Source organism: Motacilla alba, chromosome 20 (assembly GCF_015832195.1).
Source record: "Motacilla alba alba isolate MOTALB_02 chromosome 20, Motacilla_alba_V1.0_pri, whole genome shotgun sequence".
NCBI lineage: Eukaryota > Metazoa > Chordata > Aves > Passeriformes > Motacillidae > Motacilla > Motacilla alba.
The window spans coordinates 10722406-10741778 of record NC_052035.1 but is presented as its reverse complement, the minus strand read 5'-3'; the positions used below and the strand labels follow the sequence as shown (position 1 = coordinate 10741778).

General features: G+C 40.6%; 1 protein-coding gene across 1 annotated transcript in view; it reads left to right on the top strand.

The window, feature by feature from the left end:
* Positions 1-18202, top strand: part of OSBPL2 (oxysterol binding protein like 2) — a 33606-nt gene extending 15404 nt beyond the window's left edge. The window contains exons 4-15 of the mRNA XM_038158534.1: positions 2693-2840; positions 3082-3157; positions 4377-4511; positions 5548-5645; positions 6319-6501; positions 9013-9120; positions 10015-10104; positions 10705-10825; positions 12650-12778; positions 13511-13634; positions 14277-14367; positions 15536-18202. Of these exons, the coding sequence (XP_038014462.1) occupies positions 2693-2840; positions 3082-3157; positions 4377-4511; positions 5548-5645; positions 6319-6501; positions 9013-9120; positions 10015-10104; positions 10705-10825; positions 12650-12778; positions 13511-13634; positions 14277-14367; positions 15536-15638 (1406 nt within the window). The 3' untranslated portion in view covers positions 15639-18202. The remainder of the gene's footprint in view (positions 1-2692; positions 2841-3081; positions 3158-4376; positions 4512-5547; positions 5646-6318; positions 6502-9012; positions 9121-10014; positions 10105-10704; positions 10826-12649; positions 12779-13510; positions 13635-14276; positions 14368-15535) is intronic.
* The last annotated feature ends 1171 nt before the right edge of the window (positions 18203-19373 follow it).

The window sequence follows — 19373 nt, the reverse complement described above, 5'->3', positions numbered from 1 at the left end:
TTAATGTCATCACAGACTTGGTACAGACTGTGTGCCATCAGGGACCTCTTTTGAGCTGTATCCTTCATTAATATTGTATTAAAATTGTCAGGTGTCTTTTTGCCAAAGTGTTTTGTGGAAGTGTTGCCACAAAGCAGCAAAATGCCTGGCTCTTTACCAGGGTAATTTATTTTTGAGAACACAAATAATTTAATTTTGCCTTTTTTTTAATATTAGCCTGCAGTTCCACAGAAATGTGTTCTGTGCCCATGAGGCTCAGCTGGTTCATCCAGCCAGGTGTATTTGTGAGGGTGGTGTTGCTCTCACGTTGGGGGGAGGAAGTGAGGTTATCTGCCAAACTGATATATTTTCCTTCTGTCTGGATCAGACTGAATCAATGACTGTGTAAGAATTGCAGATTGTGAAACCTGCCTCCATCAGCTACAGCTTGTGACAATGGACTTATTTTGGAAAGTGAAGAATGGTTAATTTCTGGCTAAGAAAACCAATACCTCCTGCTGTCTGCACTTCCAGCATGGTTATCCCTATTCCTTTTTTAGGTCTGAAGGCTCTCAGTACCAAGGTGTTTTGATTCCCTTTCTGCCTTGGCTGACAATTAATTACTCTTGGGGAAGTTGCTGACTGTCCAAAGGGGAGGGCTGGTGTCCCTGTCTGTGACTCAGAAGCAGGGCCTCTGCTGCCCTGGCTCATGGGCAGCACACTCTCAGTGGACTTGCTTCATTTGCAGGATGTGGAAGAGGAAGGCTAAGAGAACTAAAGTTACTGGCAAGTCACTTTTCTTTAAGCTCTTGTAATAGATTTGTATATAAGTTGGGTGCCTTAATAGATAAGGCACCCAACTTCTATATTTTACTTTGAAAGTTTAAGACTTTTTAAAAGCTTTTGTTTCACTCTTAACACATATAAGTGGGACTTCTGATTAAGCTAACTGTTGACATTGCATTTCTGTCTCTGGTTCCCATCCTCCTTTTAAATCTCCATTTTTATCCTCACTCCCAGTGGCTTTTCAGGATGAAAACTGTCCTGTAGTAACTCTAACCTACTCGGTTTCTCAAGTTCAAAGCTTTATTGGCAGCTGGTGTCAGGCTCTTTTTGGAACTTAGAAAAACTACAACAAATCACTTCTGTTTTTCTTCCAGATCTACTTCCTCTGCATGAAACAATGTCTGGATAGTTCTTAATAGAGCTATAATACCTAGAACTTCATTGAGAAGCATCTTCCTAAGCTTTCTCAATGGGCTTGTAGTGGATAAGTCATGTGATGCTAAGGTGGAAAGTGCAGCTGGAAGTCTGTGATTATCTGGCTGTGTACCATAGTGGTTTTGGTTTGGTGTTTTTTTTTAAAGTAATTAGGTGGAAGTGCAGTCTAATAAAAGCAGACTTACCCTTCTGATGTACTTCCTTTTCTGGAGCAGGGATTTAATTTTTGTTGTTTGTCTGCAAGACACTCACTTGAATTGGCATTTATTTACTTACCAATGACATCTTGTTGTCCATAAATAATATATACACTTGAATCTAAATTCCTGTTATGCTTTACAGGAACAGGACAAAACAATTCTGACTCCTAGGAAACAAACACTAATGTGGATAACACAATGACCATTTGATAGGATTTGCAGGGTTTCAGGTACAATATAAAGACTGAAATCACAGTTACATTTTTCAGAACTATTCCCCTATAAGCCAGTGGACAATTCCTGTTGTGAAGCTTTACTTTTACATTTAGGTGTGTTAATCTCATTGAAGTGATGCTGTTCCTTGTTGTTGTGTGAGCTTGATCAGTTTTTTGGGTGAGGGTATGGTACCAAAAAGCTTTTTTTTTTCCAATGTACAGTTAAGCTAATAAGTTATTTTGCTGCTTGTACTGTAACAGGTTCCAAAAAAGCTAATATACGGTTAAAAATACTATTTTAAAATCAGAAATATTTTGTTGTGAGTTGACTGAAGGTTTTTTTTAGACAGGTGTTTCAGGGTAGTCCTCATTTTAATGACCTGAATCTACATGTGACTGTCATTTCCAGTTGAGTACTAAGAGTGCCAAGGTGTGGTTATTGCTGTGTAATTACATTCTTGTGACATAAAACGTAGGAGACAGGGCAACACATGACATCACCCATTACAGCTGCTGTTTACCAAGTAAGATCATATCACTGGGACTTCCTGGTGCAGTTCTGGATGTTATTGATCCCTGAAACAAGTGCAGCTTTTTGTTTCTGCAATGTGTGCCTTGCGTGAATCGCTCTAATGCAGCAAAGGCAGGCATTGGAGAGGTTAAAATAAAGTTGAGGTACTGCTTTGTAAAAAAGTTATTGGCAGAAGACACAGCATTTTTGTCCATTTAGAATTGAAGGAAAACTACATAACTGAAACAAATTATTGTAATTACACTGCAGCTCTGGAAAAGAGAAAATGCAGCTAATCTGATTAGGAGCTACTCGAGGACTTTTAGGATTCTAAATTAGTGTTATATTGAGCAGTGTGAAAAATGATAATTCTTGATTCTAATGCAATAGTTGGCTCATAATACTCCTGGAAATTAGTTCACTGAGTAAGGGTTTTCACTCTGATACTCTTTGAAATAAACTAACCTAGTCTAAGTGTACTTCAGCTGTGAGACTTGCAAAATGTGAGTGGCACTCGGTGGCATGCTAAGGCTCCTAAGAAAACTTGCCTTTTGGTTTTTATACAGGCTTTGATTCTGACAATTCTTCAGGAGACTTTTCAGAAGCAAATCATAAAGGTCCAGAAATGCTTGATCTAGAGCCACACCAAAGCAATAGGACTGAAAAGCATAATGGAGAAACAGAGATACAAGAAAATGGCATTAAGAGACACAGGTAAACACAGAGCTGCAGAGGAGATGGGAGTGGAGCATGTGCTGGCTCACCCCTTTGGGGCATTGCTGTTCTCATGGGAGAGGGTAATTCCCTGGGGTTGGAAAGTCATTTCATGTGTCTGCTTCCTGTGCCAAGTCTGGAGTGATCTTTTGCTTCCTCTGTAAGTTGCTTCAATAGAAAAGAAAATGGCTTGTTGTTTAGGGGGTTGATAATGACAGTTGGATTTTTTTCCCCATTACAGGACATCACTGCCTGCCCCAATGTTTTCTAGAAGTGATTTTAGTGTGTGGAGCATATTAAAAAAATGCATTGGACTGGTAAGTTAGCTTGAATGAAGCATCTGTGTTAGGTCTCCTAATGTCAGCTGATTCATTTTATTGCTTAAACATCAAGACACAAAATAACATATGGTGCATTTTCCTTTTTTTTTTTTTAACTAGGAAACAATTTTAATCTGCAACTCCCAAAATCTCAACATTTATTTATTAACAGTACTATTTCCATACCTTCCTTAGGTGTTAGAGTATGTGGATTGGCATTTCTGAAGTTGTCCTTTAAGAACTAGACTACAGCCATTAAAATATAATCAAATATGTTTGATTGACACAATGCTCTCTTACCTGCTTTTTTTTTATTATTTTTTACTCAGCAAAAGGTGATTTAGGACTTTATTTTATTAATTCATGTCATCTAGGAGATACAGTTGTTCTCTCCAAACTCCTTTTGGTGGGATGAGTGACCCATCTACTCAAACTTTTGCTCGGACCAAATCAGTTGAAGTTAGTTAAGGTTAACATTTTTCTTCCCTTGCCTGTGCCAAGGTGAGGAAAATGTTGCATTAACTTCGTCTGGTGGCATTCTGCTTTCTGCTAAGTTTTAAGCGCTTACCTAGATGTTTTAATGCTCCTGAGTGCAACTTTAATTAAACAGCCAAACTTGCTTGGGTGTAGTAAAAGACCTGGGGAGTTGGCAATCTCTGTGTGAACTTTGTCTGTCTTCATCCACATGGGGATCCAGAAACGGTCTGACACAAATAACAGGCTGCTTAAATAAACCACGAAAATCTGTTAGAGCAATTCAAGTGCTATTCTTTATGTAAATGTTCCTTTCAAAAAATAATTTGTGGTTGCTGCAGTGAAATAGATAGATTTTATGCAAATAAGCATGTGAGGTTTTCCAAGGAGCGTGTGGCACTTCAGTACCAGCGTGGAGCTGGTTGGCACATTATTGCTGCTACCTAGGGAAATTTTAACCTCTTCTGCTTTACACAGAGCACAGCAGAGAAGGTAATATTCTCTGTGAATTTATTAGGTTAGCTGGATCAATGTTTGAAGTTGTTATTTCAGATTGCAAGTAGGGTTCTGCAGTGCTTCCAGCCCCTTTCAGCTGTAGCAGGTCTGCATCAGGCTTGCCAAATATCCTTTGAGGAATACTATAAATAAACTCACCCACAACTTTTTTTCCAAAATTCTTGGTGTTGCCAGTTGTTTACTTAGTGTTGTATCTAAGAAATCAACCTGCCCTTTGGTTATGTAGGAGCTGTCCAAGATTACAATGCCCATTGTCTTCAACGAGCCCTTGAGTTTCCTTCAAAGGATAACAGAATATATGGAGCATATATACCTCATCAATAAGGCTTGTAGTCATACAGATCCCCTGGAAAGAATGCAGGTAAGAATCCCCACCACTTTCTGGGTAATTCACAAGTTTTTTTTCTCCTAGTCTTTGATTTTAGGACAGTTTATCACTTGAGTGTATCTGTTTCTCAGGGGCTACAGTAAGAATGCCCAGTTTGTATTTCTAGATGAGTTTCTTCTTTCATAGTGGCTGTGTCAAATATTTGTGACACTTTGACCCTTCATGCATGCACAGAGTTTAAAAGGAAAGTGCCACAACTGACCATGCCCAAGGATCTCAACTCATTTCTTTAACTGTGACTTTTTTGTGGTTTTATGTGTTGTGAGGATGAAATCTTGGCTGTATGTGATTCCAAATTGGTTTGTTGAATTTGGCCTCATGATTTTTGAAGTTCCTGGATGAAAAACTGTTGTGACAGAGACTGATTAACCACAATTTTCTTCTCCAAAGCTGGTTGTTATTGTGAGCAGGATACAGCACCTGGCTGGTCTCACACCAAGGCAGTGAATATGGTGGCACCTGTGTGCATCAGGTTATGCTGCTGTTGCTCACAGCTCTGGTTTTACTGAAGTGCAGTGGAGGGTTTATCTTGGCTCCTGTGTTTGTGTGCTCCAAACCTCCATTTCCCAGCCTGCAGGAGCTCCTCAGTGTCACCTGAGCCTGCTGGCCTGGCTCAGGAAATCTCATCTGTGCTAGGAATGGTTCTCACCTGGCACTAGGAGAGTGAGGCTCTGTTCCCAATGAGCTGGAGGTGGGGGCAGTCAAAGTTGGGGGGAAATTAGATTTAAAAAGCCAGGCTGATCTTCTAGAAGTAGGTGAGGTGGAGTGTAATCTGGCAGAATTTACAGCAGATAATAATTCCTGTTGGAAATGAGATTCTTAACAAGTGCTTGTATTTCCACACTTCTCTGTCATTTATTCTATGGCTTACAAATGTTTTTGCCTTAAGAAATATAAAGCAGTTCCTTTTTGGAATAATAAATACTGTAATGTGCAGCAAATAAAGTACAATAAACGTAGAGTTTTAATGCACTATTCTCATAACAATGTGTTCTTAATTTGCTTACAGGCTGTAGCTGCTTTTGCAGTTTCTGCTGTAGCTTCTCAGTGGGAGAGAACTGGCAAACCATTCAACCCACTGTTAGGAGAAACCTATGAATTAACCAGGTAGTAATTGCTTTAATTTGGGAGCTGGGGCTGTTTGTGTTCTTGAGTTAGCAGACTCTCACACTGGTCTGGTTGTAGTAAAATACCACTAAAGTAGATTTCTGAGTATAGCTGAAATTCTTTTCCTCAAACTGTCTCAGAATTTCTGAGAAGTTGCTGTAAAAGCTAATAATCTTATTTCTGAGTTTATGCAGAATATTCTTTGAATTATTTAGAGAAAAATTGGATCATGTTCTTCAACCAAAGATGCTTCCTGAGCAGACACTATTAATTAAACATTGTTTTGTTGATCATGTCAGATGACAGAGAAATTAGTCTGAAGGACTTTGAGATTCCTCAAATAAATGGGAGATATATCTGCAGTAGAGTAAAGCATTTTCAGTCAAGCCTTTTCATGCTGCCCAAAGGGTTTCTGTATTTTTGTTAGTTATTTCAGTGAAACTTCCTCAGATGCCTTTCTGGGTAGAAATCTGGTTTGGGGTATAAAAAGAAGGTGTTCAGAGTAGAAATCCTTTCATTTCATTAATTGTAAATGTGTCATGGAACTAGAAAAGGAAAAGTCTCACCTTCAGTTTAATCTAAAAATACTTCACTTTTTTTAAGTATCAACTCTTTTCTCTTGCAATATTAAAAATATGCTTACTGTTTAATGCTCTTTTTTTGTTGTTTCCAGGGAGGACTTAGGATTTAGGTTTATATCTGAACAAGTCAGCCACCACCCACCTATTAGTGCATTTTATTCTGAAGGCCTCAATAAGGACTTCATATTTCATGGATCAATCTATCCCAAACTAAAATTCTGGGGAAAGAGTATAGAAGCAGAGCCTCGGGGAACAATTACTTTGGAGCTTCTGAAGTGAGTATGAGAAGTAAATAACTTTTTTATTTATAATAACACTGTTGGCTTTTCACAGGTGATTTCCCTAAAAACCCCTTGCTGAAGAGGTTGTAAGAATTGAATTACAAGTTAATTTTCACTGCTTAATTTCAGAGCTGGGGTTTTTTTTGTATTATGCTTCATGGCTGTAGCAATTTGACCCAGATTTTCCATCATGAAAATTAGCATTTCTTACATACTGGTTGCTACTGAAAGCTAGTTCTGTGAAGGCATGTTAAATTTAAATATAGAGATAAAATTCTCTTACTGGGCTGTTCACGCTCATCTCAGTTTTCAGTATTGCTGTTGGTTTTGGTGGTTTGTGTGGAAAGAGCTGCATCTCACAATCACTGTTCTGTGTGGTAAGGGAACAGGAGAAACTTGGCAGGATTGCCACTTCCAGAGAAGGATCAGCTTCCTGCTAAAACCAAGAATGCCTCTCCAGCTTGCTCCCAGGCTTGTCTCCCATGAATTACGTGATGTCCCACGAGTTGTTTTGTGTCCTGGTGGCACAAAGGCTCTGGAGCTTTCCCAAGTGGGACATGAGGATGCACTAGAACAGTTGCAAATAAAGTATTCTGCACTTGGTGCTTTTATAAAAGCCTTTCTGAGGTCTAACTCTGAGGTGGTTTTGAAATGTTAACTTAAGAATGTTCTAGACATTTGGTTTCAATAAAAAACCAACTTGCCTCGCATAGCAGGCATTGACTTTTCCCGTGCTTTCTTTTGGAAGTAGTTTAATTTTTCAGCTGTTGGCATGTAATATTCCAAAGTTCATAAAAGTATGAACTGGTCTTGGAGATAAATGATGATGGAAATAAAGGAAATTTCTTCTGAATGTAGATGGAACTGTGAATGTTAGTGCAGAATGCAGGTGTTACCAAAATAATGTTTGTTCCTCGAGAGCCTTTCTTTAGAGGACTGTTAAAATTCTTGCTGAGCCTAATCAAGGCTGAGATTTAAACTGGAATATAAACAGTTAAAGCATTTCTTTTAAATAATTGCTTCAAGTTAGCAGCAGGAGTTGAAATCAAATTTTGAGCCTCTCAGTGTTGTGATTCATATTGTTCTGGTGCTTTGAGGAGTCTGAGAACTGCTCAGGGCCTGAGTGAACAAGGAGCTGTTTGGGAAGCAAAGCTGTGAGTCAGTATTAAATTGTGCCTTTATATTAACCATGACTATTTTTCAGAGCATCAGAAGACACTTTTCTTTCACTTCTCCAGTACAAAAAGTGCTTCAATGCTTCAGCCCTGACCATAAGTGCCTTGTGTTGTGTTTTGGTTTATGCTGTAAAGCTTGTGGTGTCAGAATAGTTCAGGAATAAAACTATGTTTAAAGGCTGGGGGATGAATTGGAGGGATTCTGGTATTCTTTCCCCCAGCTGAAGAGTAGTCATTGTTCTAAAGACTCCTTGAAGAAAAGGAGCTGAGGGAAATAGTGAGACTTCAATGATCTGTTATTTCTCTGTACTGGAGAATGACAGATGGGTTGGAAACTTCACATGAGAGTGTTCTCTCCATACTCACTGGAAGCAGAAGCACAAGGCACTTTTTACAGAGGACACTGCTTTTTCTCTATTTTCTGTTAAAACAGAGTTTACAAACTTTTCTAAGATGGATTGATTGCCTGCCAGGTAACTTCAGTATTTCCCTTAGCAGCATGGAAAGATGAGTGTGAATAGATGGCTTTGACTCTGCTAGTGACAATAGGAATCCTGTTGTTTAACTTTTTAATCGTTTATTGAACAATGTCTTTTAAGGATTTAGAATTCATAAACTCACCTTTAAAGCTTTTCACAAAACAATAAACCAAAAATAAAGCCAAGTGGAACATCAATTGTAGAATTTTTCCTCCTTCTCCATCCTTCTCTTGGGGAAAGGATGGAATTGAGTTGTGAACTGAGTTTTAAAATGTCACATTTGTGGAGCTTCCAGTACTGCTGTTGTGTCCCAGTGGTGTTAAACAACCAAATAAAAAAAAGCAAAAACCACTCACGCCCCCAAAATTACCTTCAGTGGCACTGGAACAGGCCTCAAATACTGATGAGAACTTGTGGCATGTTTGTGGAAATCTCTTATGCAATTTACTGCTGCTGCAGCAATTGAATAGAAGGCAGGCATTAGTTTGTTAGTCTGGTTCTCCTGAAAATACTGTGTTTTATCACTTAAAACTTCAAAATTCAATGAAAAAGTTGAATTCCTGGATTGCTCTTTATGGTGGGCTGAAATTTGTAATCCAAAGCACAGCAACTGTAAAACTCAAGTGAGAAGGGAGAAGAATAAGGACAATATCACTTCATTAACTTGCACTAATGCTTGGATGCAACACATGGTTGGCTTGTAAAGAAAAGTCTGTTTCTCTTCTGTTTTGAAGCTGAGTGCTGGCTGTTCAGAGGAGTGCTAAAGATTTTGCCTTGCCATGAACAGAATTGAAAGCAGGCTTCCATCTCAAGCTCAAGAAAATGATTTCCTTCTCTTATTTCCTTGACAGGCACAATGAAGCTTACACGTGGACAAATCCAACCTGTTGTGTACATAATGTAATTATTGGGAAACTGTGGTTAGAACAGTACGGAGTGGTAGAAATTGTAAATCACAGGTAATGCTGATCATGAACCCGGGGGCTGTAGGGGTTGTTGTGGTCATTTGTGTTACAGAGCAGATTTTGATTTTTGTCAGGCACACAGGAAGCTTTGTTTTAGAGCTCCAAAGTCTTGTGGGGTTTTTTGTCTTTTTGTGTGGTTGTTTGGTTTGTTTTTTTTCTTCTCCTGACAAATGCAAACTCTCCCTAGGCCTGGGTTTACTATTATAACATTATTAATGAAAAGGCACAAAGCCAGATGGCCTATGGAGAACAAAGGTTTTACATTTGTGAGTTACTCATCCAAATTCAGCACCATTGGCAGAGAATAGAAATTAAATTTAACTCCAGAACCATTAAATGGAATAATTGTCAGAGGCAGATTGGACCTCCATTCTGTTGATTGTGATTTGTCACTTTTTTAGTTCAGATAATAGACAACATCTTAAATTAGGGGCACAGCACAGAAAAATGAGTGCAGAGTTGGGAAATGTGAACTTGGAGAGTGTCAACTGCTCTGCCAACTGCTTGTATCAAAGCTTTTTACTTACATAAAATAAATTACCTTCTAAATGATGAGGGAAGGAATTTTGTGAGAAGCATTACTCCTGCACACATTGCTCTGTCAATAAATGACAACAAGCTGCTGTTTGATGCTTTTCATAGTATCAAATCCATAATCCTGTCTTCTGTACTTGCACAAAATTTGTTAGTTCTGTGGAATTTTGAAATTTTTGTGTCATTTTTATGTCCTGGTCAGATAATAAACCATAGTTAAATCAAAATAATTATATATATAAAACTAACCAACAGCTAACTGTAACTATATTAAAAAAGCTAAATAAGGTAAAATAAATTTTCTGATGTATTTAGGGCTTTGCTTCTCTAAGCATGTACTTATTTCCTCCACAGTACTGGAGATAAATGTGTCCTTAATTTTAAACCATGTGGACTGTTTGGGAAAGAGCTTCACAGAGTAGAGGGATACATCCAGGACAAGCAGTAAGTGAGAAAAGCCTCTTGGTCTCTCTGTTTTTAACACTGGGGCATTTCTTTTGCTGGCAATGTAGTTTGTAACCCACTTTTGTTCTCTGTGTCACTATTAAACCCCCTGATTCCAGGATGGTAATTTTTAAGCATTATTAGAAAAACTCTCCAGTCCAGGTTTTGGAAATAAAGGGAAAATGCAGAGTAGCTGCAACTGATTTACTATTGTACAGTCATAATTCCAGTCTCCAGTTTAAAATAATGAGAATGTGGTTGTTAAAAGTTTTTAATTAACCCAGACCTGTTTGTGACTCTGAGTCTCTCTATTATAATTGGCTTTGATGTACCCACATTCATTTAACAGTGGCAAAAGCATGTGACTGTCATGAGGATCTGTTCTGGAGGGCTGGAATGAGCTGAAACCTTTTCTTTGCCTATCAAACATCTGTGTTTTCTGAGAATCACCCATTCTGTGATTCTGTGAAATCTGCAAATGGAAACACAAAATGCAGTGAAGCAGGAAGCCGAGTGTTTAATGTAGATCAGAATCTGCAAGGCTTGCCTTAGCAGGCTCACTCAGAAGGAAGAGCTCAGTGTCCTTTGCTCTCTGTGCAGCAGGAAGAAGCTGTGTGTGATCTATGGCAAGTGGACAGAGTGCTTGTGGTGCACTGATCCCACCACGTATGAGACCTACAAAAAGAGTGAGAAGAGAGGCAGTGAGCCGAAGAAGAAGTCGGTAAGGTGAAGGATTCTTTAGGGAGAAAAGATTCTGAAATGTCAGAAATTAAAACATCTGATTTAGGTGAATGGAGGATAAAAGCTGCCATTTGGTAGGGGTTGGACAGGGCAGTGAGAGGGCACTTGGCACTTTGAGCTTTGCAGGCTGTAGTGTGAGCTGCTGGCATGGAAGGGAGCTCATAGCAATGGTGTCTGCTGGGGACTGGTCAGAGAAACCATCAAATATCAACCCCCAAACTGATGATGTTCCGTCCTTGAATGAGGAAAGGGGCTCTACTGCCAAGTCCAGCAGTAAAAATATTAGGATTTGGGCAGTAAAAACAACAACAACAATTTTGTTTAAGTCAGATATGCTTTTTGGAGATGCAGATTTTGAGAACTTAAGATGTAGAAAGTCTCTACAAAAAAAAGAGGTCTGGAAACACACAGGGTTTTTAGTTCATATGTAAGTAGTGTCAGGGGAGTTGCTGCCAAGGCCTCAGTGTCACATGGAAAATGGGAAATGTTTTATGGTGCAGCAGAGGACTTTGGGTTTCCTTATATCAACAGTTACTCACTGAAAATGAAAAGTTAAACAGAAGCTAATCACTCTTGATGTAAAGAGGCTCAAACTTTAAAAGTATTCACATCAGAAGAATCTAGAGCAACAACAGGCCTTGCTTTTGGCTCTGGATTCCATCATGGTACAGGCTTATATTTTGACTCCTTTAAAAAAATAATAAGGTTCTGTTCATCTTAAGAAAATCAACTCTTTCTTTCCTTCCTTCCTTCCTGTTGAGACTATTTTTAGATGGGGAACTGTCTAACAGTAAACCAGATGTTGACATGGAAAGTAGCCTAGAACTGTCTTTTTAAATAATGAATACTCAAACCAAATGATTGAAATTAGACTCTTAACCATATGGAGCTGTTTTGTAGTGTATAAAACAGGCTCTGTTTAACCTAGGAGAGTATTTTTGATTTAAACAAATGAGCCATGTCAAAGAGGGCAGAAAGAAAATAGAAAGGGGGTGGGAGTGAGAAAAACTGTTACTGTCACTCCAGGATGTTATTGCCTCAAACTTCCCTTCTGGTTGTTGTGGTTTTAAATGGGTTCTCATGGTGAAATCCTCTGAAATTCCACAACGCTGCTGTCTGTGTCCTGCAGCAATCAGATTGTCTCAGATTCTGAGAGCAGCCTCCTGACCCGTTGGAGTTTTACATGTGCAGCTGGTAACAAAGGAACTTTGAAGGAAAGTCACTGTATTCATAAACTTAAGGACACAGTCTTCCCAGTGAGAAAACTGGCAGTGATAATTGTGATTGGAGTCTGGATCAGACTGAAAAAAAGGCCTGTCTTTTTTTAACCACACATCTGAATGTTTTGCAAATGGTGAAGCAATATCCAAAACCAGGTGTGCCCTATTTAGGACTTAAGTAACTTGGGAACTGGTTTAAATTTCAGTCTTGGCTCATTTGCACCTGTAGAAGTTATGGTCATGTGAGGTGAAATTAAGCTACGGCATAGGATAGAAAGGAAGCTGGAGAGAACACTTCTGAAAGACATGAATTTACTATTATTACTGTTACTGATTTTTTTAAACAGATATTGGACCTTTATTTAGGTGGTGGGAGACTATTCAGGGATATCAGGAGGAAGACATGATAAAAATGAGAGGGGCTGTATACAGAGTGAGGAAAAACAAACAGGAGGGGTGAGGCAGAAGTACAGGAGTGTTCAGTATCTCAAATGTGAACAGATTCTTCAACAGTCACTGCAGAATCCGAGGTGAAACCATCCAGTGTTCCTTTGTTCCACTGCCAGATGTTATCTCTGTTTCAGAATGAAGAAGATGTTAAATCTGAAAATGATGAGGCTGATGATATGCCAGAGGTTCAAGACACAGTGCAGTTCATACCAGGCAGTAAATTGCTTTGGAGAATAAACTGTAGGCCACCAAACTCATCACAGGTAACTGTTTCAGTGTGCCCCTGCTTTGCTCTTGCTGGTGACTTTCCCAGGGGAACATGAGTAATGGTCCAGGGAACCTGGTTGCAGTGTCACTCCTTGGCATAGGGCCAGGCTCTGGCACTTCTTGCTGCACTGAAATTATGCTCCAGCAAGCTGTGCTTTGGTCCTGTGCTGAAAGCAGCCCTGCTGTGCCTGAGCTGGCACAGGGAATGTGTGCTCTGAGTGCAGCTGGAATCTGGGGACTTCGCTTGACCTGTCTGGGAGATCTTTGCACTGAGAGTGGCTGAAATATGGATACACATTCCCTTCTGTTGGCCCTGCTGTTCCAAGACAAGCTGCCACAGGATGCAGTAACTGGGCAGCAGGATATTAATTTCCATAGTTTCAGCAAGACTTTTTGGTCTTTTAGGTGTGGGTGGTTTTGTTTTGTTTTCTTTTCTAAAAACGATGATGCTAAATATCAATATTGTAGGAAATCTGTCTTAATCCTCACAAGCAAAGACTGCTTAAAAAAAATGAAAGCTGTGATTTCTATCCCCATCTGCCCTTTCTTGTTCTTCCCCTCCAACAAAAAATTCCGCTGGTGTTGTAGGAACCTAACCTTGCCTTCAGGGCAGCCAGTAGGGGTTTGACTCAGCAATTTCTCCTGGAAGTTTTGTATCCATTCATTGTAAGGGACCCAGCACTGTTTTGCTGGAATAACTTGTGTGTTCTCTTCGATTTGCCTTTCAGATGTACAATTTCACCAGTTTTGCTGTGAGCCTCAATGAGCTGGAGAAGGGCATGGAGGCGATCCTGGCTCCCACGGACTGCCGGCTGCGTCCGGATATCAGGAACATGGAGAACGGGAACATGGGTACGTGCTTGCTGCAGGAAATGCTGGCACAGGAGTAACTTTTGGGAGGGCTGGCTGAAGGGAGGCCGATGCAGGAAACAGTCTTCAGTTTCTCATTCTCAGAGCAGCCTTAACTCTTTTTCATCTTGCACACTGAACATGCTTTTGAACAGTGTATGGGGTCTGTTTTCTCCCAGAAGAGCCTGGGAGAGCAGATGCATCCCAGGGCTGCTATCCTGTGTTGTGATGTGTTTGCATGTTTGTTAACTTGGGAGGAGCTGCAGATGTGCTCCACTTGCTCTGGAGTTTGTCTGGAGAGACATGTGGTGAGCAGACGTGCTCTGCTGCTCTGGTGTTTGTCAGAGGAAACACACAGCTAAATACAGAAAAAAATCACTCTCTGTTATTGCCTAATCTGAGTTCTTCCCTGCTGGCTCAGTGCAGTGTTCCTGAGAGATAAAACACCAACATTTCAGTTTCAGCTCTGTGTTTGTAGCAGCAACTTCTCTGAAATGAGTTTTAGGTTTTTTTGCTAAAGACTGTACAGCAAATGCTTTCTCGTGCTTAAATGAATTCTGTTTCGTTTCTCTGGTCTTTCCTGTGTTTTCTGCGTTTTTGTTTCTTTTTTGCTAAATTACCAATTTCTCTTGAAACATTGGCTAGATGTGGCAAGCAGAGAGAAGGAGAGACTAGAGGAGAAACAAAGAGCTGCTCGCAAGGAGCGTGCGAAGGACGAGGTGGAGTGGCACACACGGTAAGGGGCAAGGAAGGAGCAATTTGTTCAAGCCTGGAATAGCTGGGTACACTGCTTGAATTGTTTTGATTCAGGACAGCATGTGTCTGATTGCTTCCATGACAGCACAATTTGTAGTGTCACCTAAAGCATTGCTGGGTCAACAATTAAATATGTAGCTGGAAGCCAAAATTGCTCAAAAGTCTGTCCTGGAAAAAATATCTAACAAGAAATGCTGAAACCTGTCATAATCAACTACTGTGGTAATGCTGGAATCTTTTTTTTAACCTACAGAGGTCATGTTTTTGTTAGAATGAATGTTAAAATGTTAAGTGTCATCCTCCTTTAACCAATTCCTGTCCAGCTTTTAGTAGTTGAGCAAGACATTGTGGCCCTCTGGGGCCTTTTATTTTCACACTCTTTGGATTTCTTGGTCTGGATACTTTAGAAATTGCTTTTTTGATTGCATATTCAAGTGATTTCCGAGTCACAGAGTGCATCAGGGAGTGATATGTGATTTGGCTGCTGCTCCCACAGGGTGCTTTTCACAGCTGCCAGTGCTGTGCAGTCAAGTGTGTGCTCATGGCCAGTTCCTTCAAAGGCAAGAACTTTGGGATGCTCCATGATTTTATGAAATTCAGAAGAGAAAGCATTCTTTTCCCAAAGCCTGGAGGAGTAGCTACAGATTAATTCCACTTAATGCCTTGAAAAATCTCTTCCAGAGAATATAAAATTGGTTAATGTGGTTAAAAAGTAAGCAGCTGTTGATGTTCTGTGCAGGGCACAGCTCCATAGAACAGAAACTGTTTCCCCTTGGGAGAAATTTCCAAAAATGATTGTGTAACAGATTTGGCATTCTTTTAAAGTAAAAATTAATATATATAATCTAGAGTGTCAATGTTATTTTTACTTGGAGTAGGACAGGAATTTTAAAATCCATTTAATACTCCTTGACTTTATGCTAAAATAAAAGGTGCTCTACAAGGTGATAATTGTGTAGGAAGTTCAATTATTTTCATGTTCAGAATATTTCCTAAGAATTTTTTTATAAGAAATACCAGTGTATTTTTAGAATGTTCTGTGAAAGAAGCATCGCTGGTTTTTTTCCTGTTAATAACTATTCATTCTGTTTGCTTTTTTTCTTTTATTGTTTCTCTCCTTTTTTTTTTTTTTTTTTTTTGTTTTACAGATGGTTTCATCAAGGCACTAACCCATACACTGGGACTCCAGATTGGCTGTACTCAGGTGGCTATTTTGATAGAAATTTCTCAGACTGTCCAGACATATACTGAAATTCCAGAAGCAATTGCTCATCTCATCCGGACCTCTAGTTACTAGATTTCATTCCAAGCCAGTTACTCTGGTTTTGTTGATAGCAAAAACCAGCTTTTCAAAGTAAATTTTAACAGAAATACTATCGGTCAACAATCAATGATTTAATTCTCACTAACGTCGGATTGCCAAATATTTAAATACTGTTGCGCTCATTCCGTAAAGCTGCACCTGAAATCATCAAGTTTTCACTAATTTCCAGAGGGACCTTTGGTTCTTCATTTCCTCCCCTAGTTTCTCTGGCAGGAGGATATGCTGTATCCGTAGAGCACATAACATCCTTGAAAACTACATAACTTAAACAAAGTAGAGATAATATCCTTGATACTTAGTACAATAGAGAAGAAGCTGAAGTTTCTGGCACTCGGAGCAGGGATGAAAAGCCAATATGGTACCACCAGGATCAGCCCCAGTCCTGTCACACTCCCCATACTGTATGTAGCACTCCTGGGGACAGGAGCTCCTGGCCCCACTGTCAACAATTCCATAACCGAGAGCCTTGGGAACACTAAAACCCAGCCCGAGCCTCTCACACTGTAGTTGTCTGTTACAGAGTCTTCACAACTTTGGGACACTGTGAGCATTAAACTGTATACCTGTGATAAATCCCATAGAGCATACATTAGGAGAAAGGAAGGGCACACCCAAAATGTGCATTTCCTGAGGTCAAACGCTGTTCTTACCACAGGAGAAGCTTGGGAAGCAATAGCAGGAATGTCGAGGTGGTTCCAATGTACAATATATTGCTTGCTACCACTTGGAGGCTTAACTCTTCTGCACTACCTTTGGCAGCTTTGGCACTGTGTATGCTTCTAGACTAACCTTTCCTTTGGAGGCACTTCTGTGTGTGTGTGTCCACGCAGGTTCATCTTTTGGGGAAGTTTTGGTTTGCATGTTTCTCATTATTAGGTCACGTCTGTTTTGTATGTTGTGAAAAAGCAGAATCAATTTCAAGCTTCAGCAGAGTTATACCTATTACAAGTTTCCTGTGAGCACGTGATGTCAAAAAGTGGGATTTTTTTTTCTTTTTTTTTTTGTTTTGTTCCATATCAAACCATCAAAGCCATATAATACTGGAATTAATCAATTACTGAACTGATGCATTCATTTTCTTTCAAGTGGTATACTTCAGGGGCTTGGAGGAAGGCTTGAAAAATTTGGTCCAGTAATTAAAACTAATCGTTATGTTGCTGCTTCTTTTATGAAAGTTTTTAATTGAGTAACCAGGCAAAAATGGAGAGCGGCTGTGCTGCTGTGAAGTTTACAGTAATTTAGAAATTGTTGGTGTTAAGTGCCAGCAACATGAAGAGTTCAAGAAAGAATTGGTGTGATTTGTGTCCAAAACATCTGTGATTTCATCCAGGAAGTAGATTTTTGAAGTGTTTCTCTCTCAGTCAGAGGATTAAAAAGCAAAAGAAAATTAACATATTCATAGAGAAATTCTTCCAGCAAATCATGTGTACAACAATTGGATTACATTTGGGGAAAATTAGTTGTCTTCATTGGAAAAATAAGAGAAGCTGCAAAACTTCAAGGCAATAAGGAGGAGCACAATCTGAGTCTTGTTCATGGCAACTTGATGATGGAAATCCTCAGAACTTGAGCTGGACTTAGTGGCACAGTGGGGTTGTGTTTGTTCCTTGTATGGGCACAGACACTTCTGAAAAGACTCTGCTGATCCACATGGAACAGCATAAAAATAGTTTTGATAAAAACCTGAGCTTTAACGACAGTGTCAAGTGCTGTTAACCCTTTCCAAACTTGCTGCACGTGCCATAGGGAATTTTTTGTTAGGTGAGGATTGAAATGAATCACATAATAGACCAGCGGGAGTTTAAAACTTAATTTAATTGCATAGCATGTTCGATGCTGGAGTGATGTTTTTAAAACAATGCGTATAAATAGAAATTGCCTGAATGGAAAAAAACTGTACGGATGTTCTAAGAGGAGGTGTACAGGTTAGCATCCCTTTTGTCTAAGCCAGGATTTAAATTCAAAGACCTAAAGCCTTGTCATTATGTGAAAGCATGAAACAATTGTGCCAATGTGTTTAATCCAAACTTCAGTATAGAATCTTCATGGGATATAAAAAGAAACTGGGAACATTTCCAGTGTAAGAACACTTCATTAGTTACATCTTCACCCCCGTCTCCCTTTCTGAAGTTTTCAGTAAAATTTCAGATTAGTTCCAAACCCATTCTTTTAATTTATTGTTTTTCATTGGCAACACTTTCAGAAGCCTTTCCCTGCGCTGCCGACACGGCTCTGCTTGGCCAGCCCTGGCATTCCTAATGCTCTCAAAGTCCAAAAGTTTTTATTTTCGATGCAGATCTCGCCTCAGTAGTTTACGTGTCAAAACATTAATAACTTTGCACCTTTTGAAAGAATGTCACTTTTATAACTTGATTAAACACTGTATATAAGATAACTGTGTTAGTATATGTTAATACAGCTACATAGAGAAACCAGCTAGAAAGAAATTATAATAAATACTTAATAAATAAATACCCTTTGGGCCTCTGGATGGTGACAGAGATTTTTGTGAGACCCGTACAGAGCAGCTGGGCGGGGGGCCAGGAGGACTTTGGCTTTGCTCAGCCAGCTGTGGGGCTGTACCTTGATTTCATTGTGATGGTCACTGGACAAAGAGGATTTAAAGTGGACGTGTCCAGCTGTGATGGACTCTGCTCTCAGCACCTTTGCCCTGCAGTCTGTGGGGTGATGGGGTGCAGGACAGCTACGCCGTGTGGTGCTGGTGCTGCTGGATCCAAACCCAGGAACTGGCAGTGGGAAGAGCCTCGGGAGCGCTCCCAGCACTGAGCTCGCGTTGCTGTGCTGAGGGAGAGGCCAGGTGTGAGCTGGAGCTGGGCAGAGAGTGGGCTTCTGGTAAAAAATGTTATCAATGGGAAAGTTCATTTGGTAGTTGCTGTACAGCATTTGTGTCTTGGAGGTGACGTCCGGCTGTAAATGGGGAGCAGCTTTTCACACATCCAGCAGTTATAGAACTCCTGGCACCCGGATTAACAAGGACAGGAACCATCTATCCTAGAAGAGACCTAATCAGAACTATTTATTCTCGTTTAATAATTTAAAACAATTTCCCTGTAAATTTTTCGTGCAAAACCACTTTTAAAAAGCAAACCCAGGACTCTTCACCTAGCGCTGCTGTTGGGAACACACCTGTGTTGGCTCTCTGCAAACGCCTGCGATTTGGGTCAGGGAAGCAATACTGAAATACTGTGAGGCAACCCAGCTTTGGCCATGGGCCCGGCGTGCCTTTCGTGGAAGGATTTATTTTGTAACCGTTCCCTGCCTGTGCCAGGAATAAAGGCGCTGTTGGAGACGCACAGGCCCTGGGCTGTGCTCGGCTGAGGGCTGGGATGGGGACCAGGGGGTCATGAGGGCCTGGGGGGGGTGAGGGGGGAGCGCCGCCATGTTCCGTGACACAGCAGGGGCGCCTCGCCCCGCCCCCTTTGATTGACAGCCGCGCCAGCCAATAGCGCGGAGCCGCGGCGGCGCGCGCCCCGCGCGGGGCGGGGTTCCGGCACGCGGGGCAGGAAGAGCTGAGGCGGCGGCGGAGGAGGAGGAGGAGGCTGAAGGTACCGCTCGGGAGCCGCCGCGGCGCCCCCGGGACCGCGCGCCCAGCGGCGGCCGGGCTGGGGGGCTCCTGCCGGGGGAAGCCGCGGGGAAGGCGG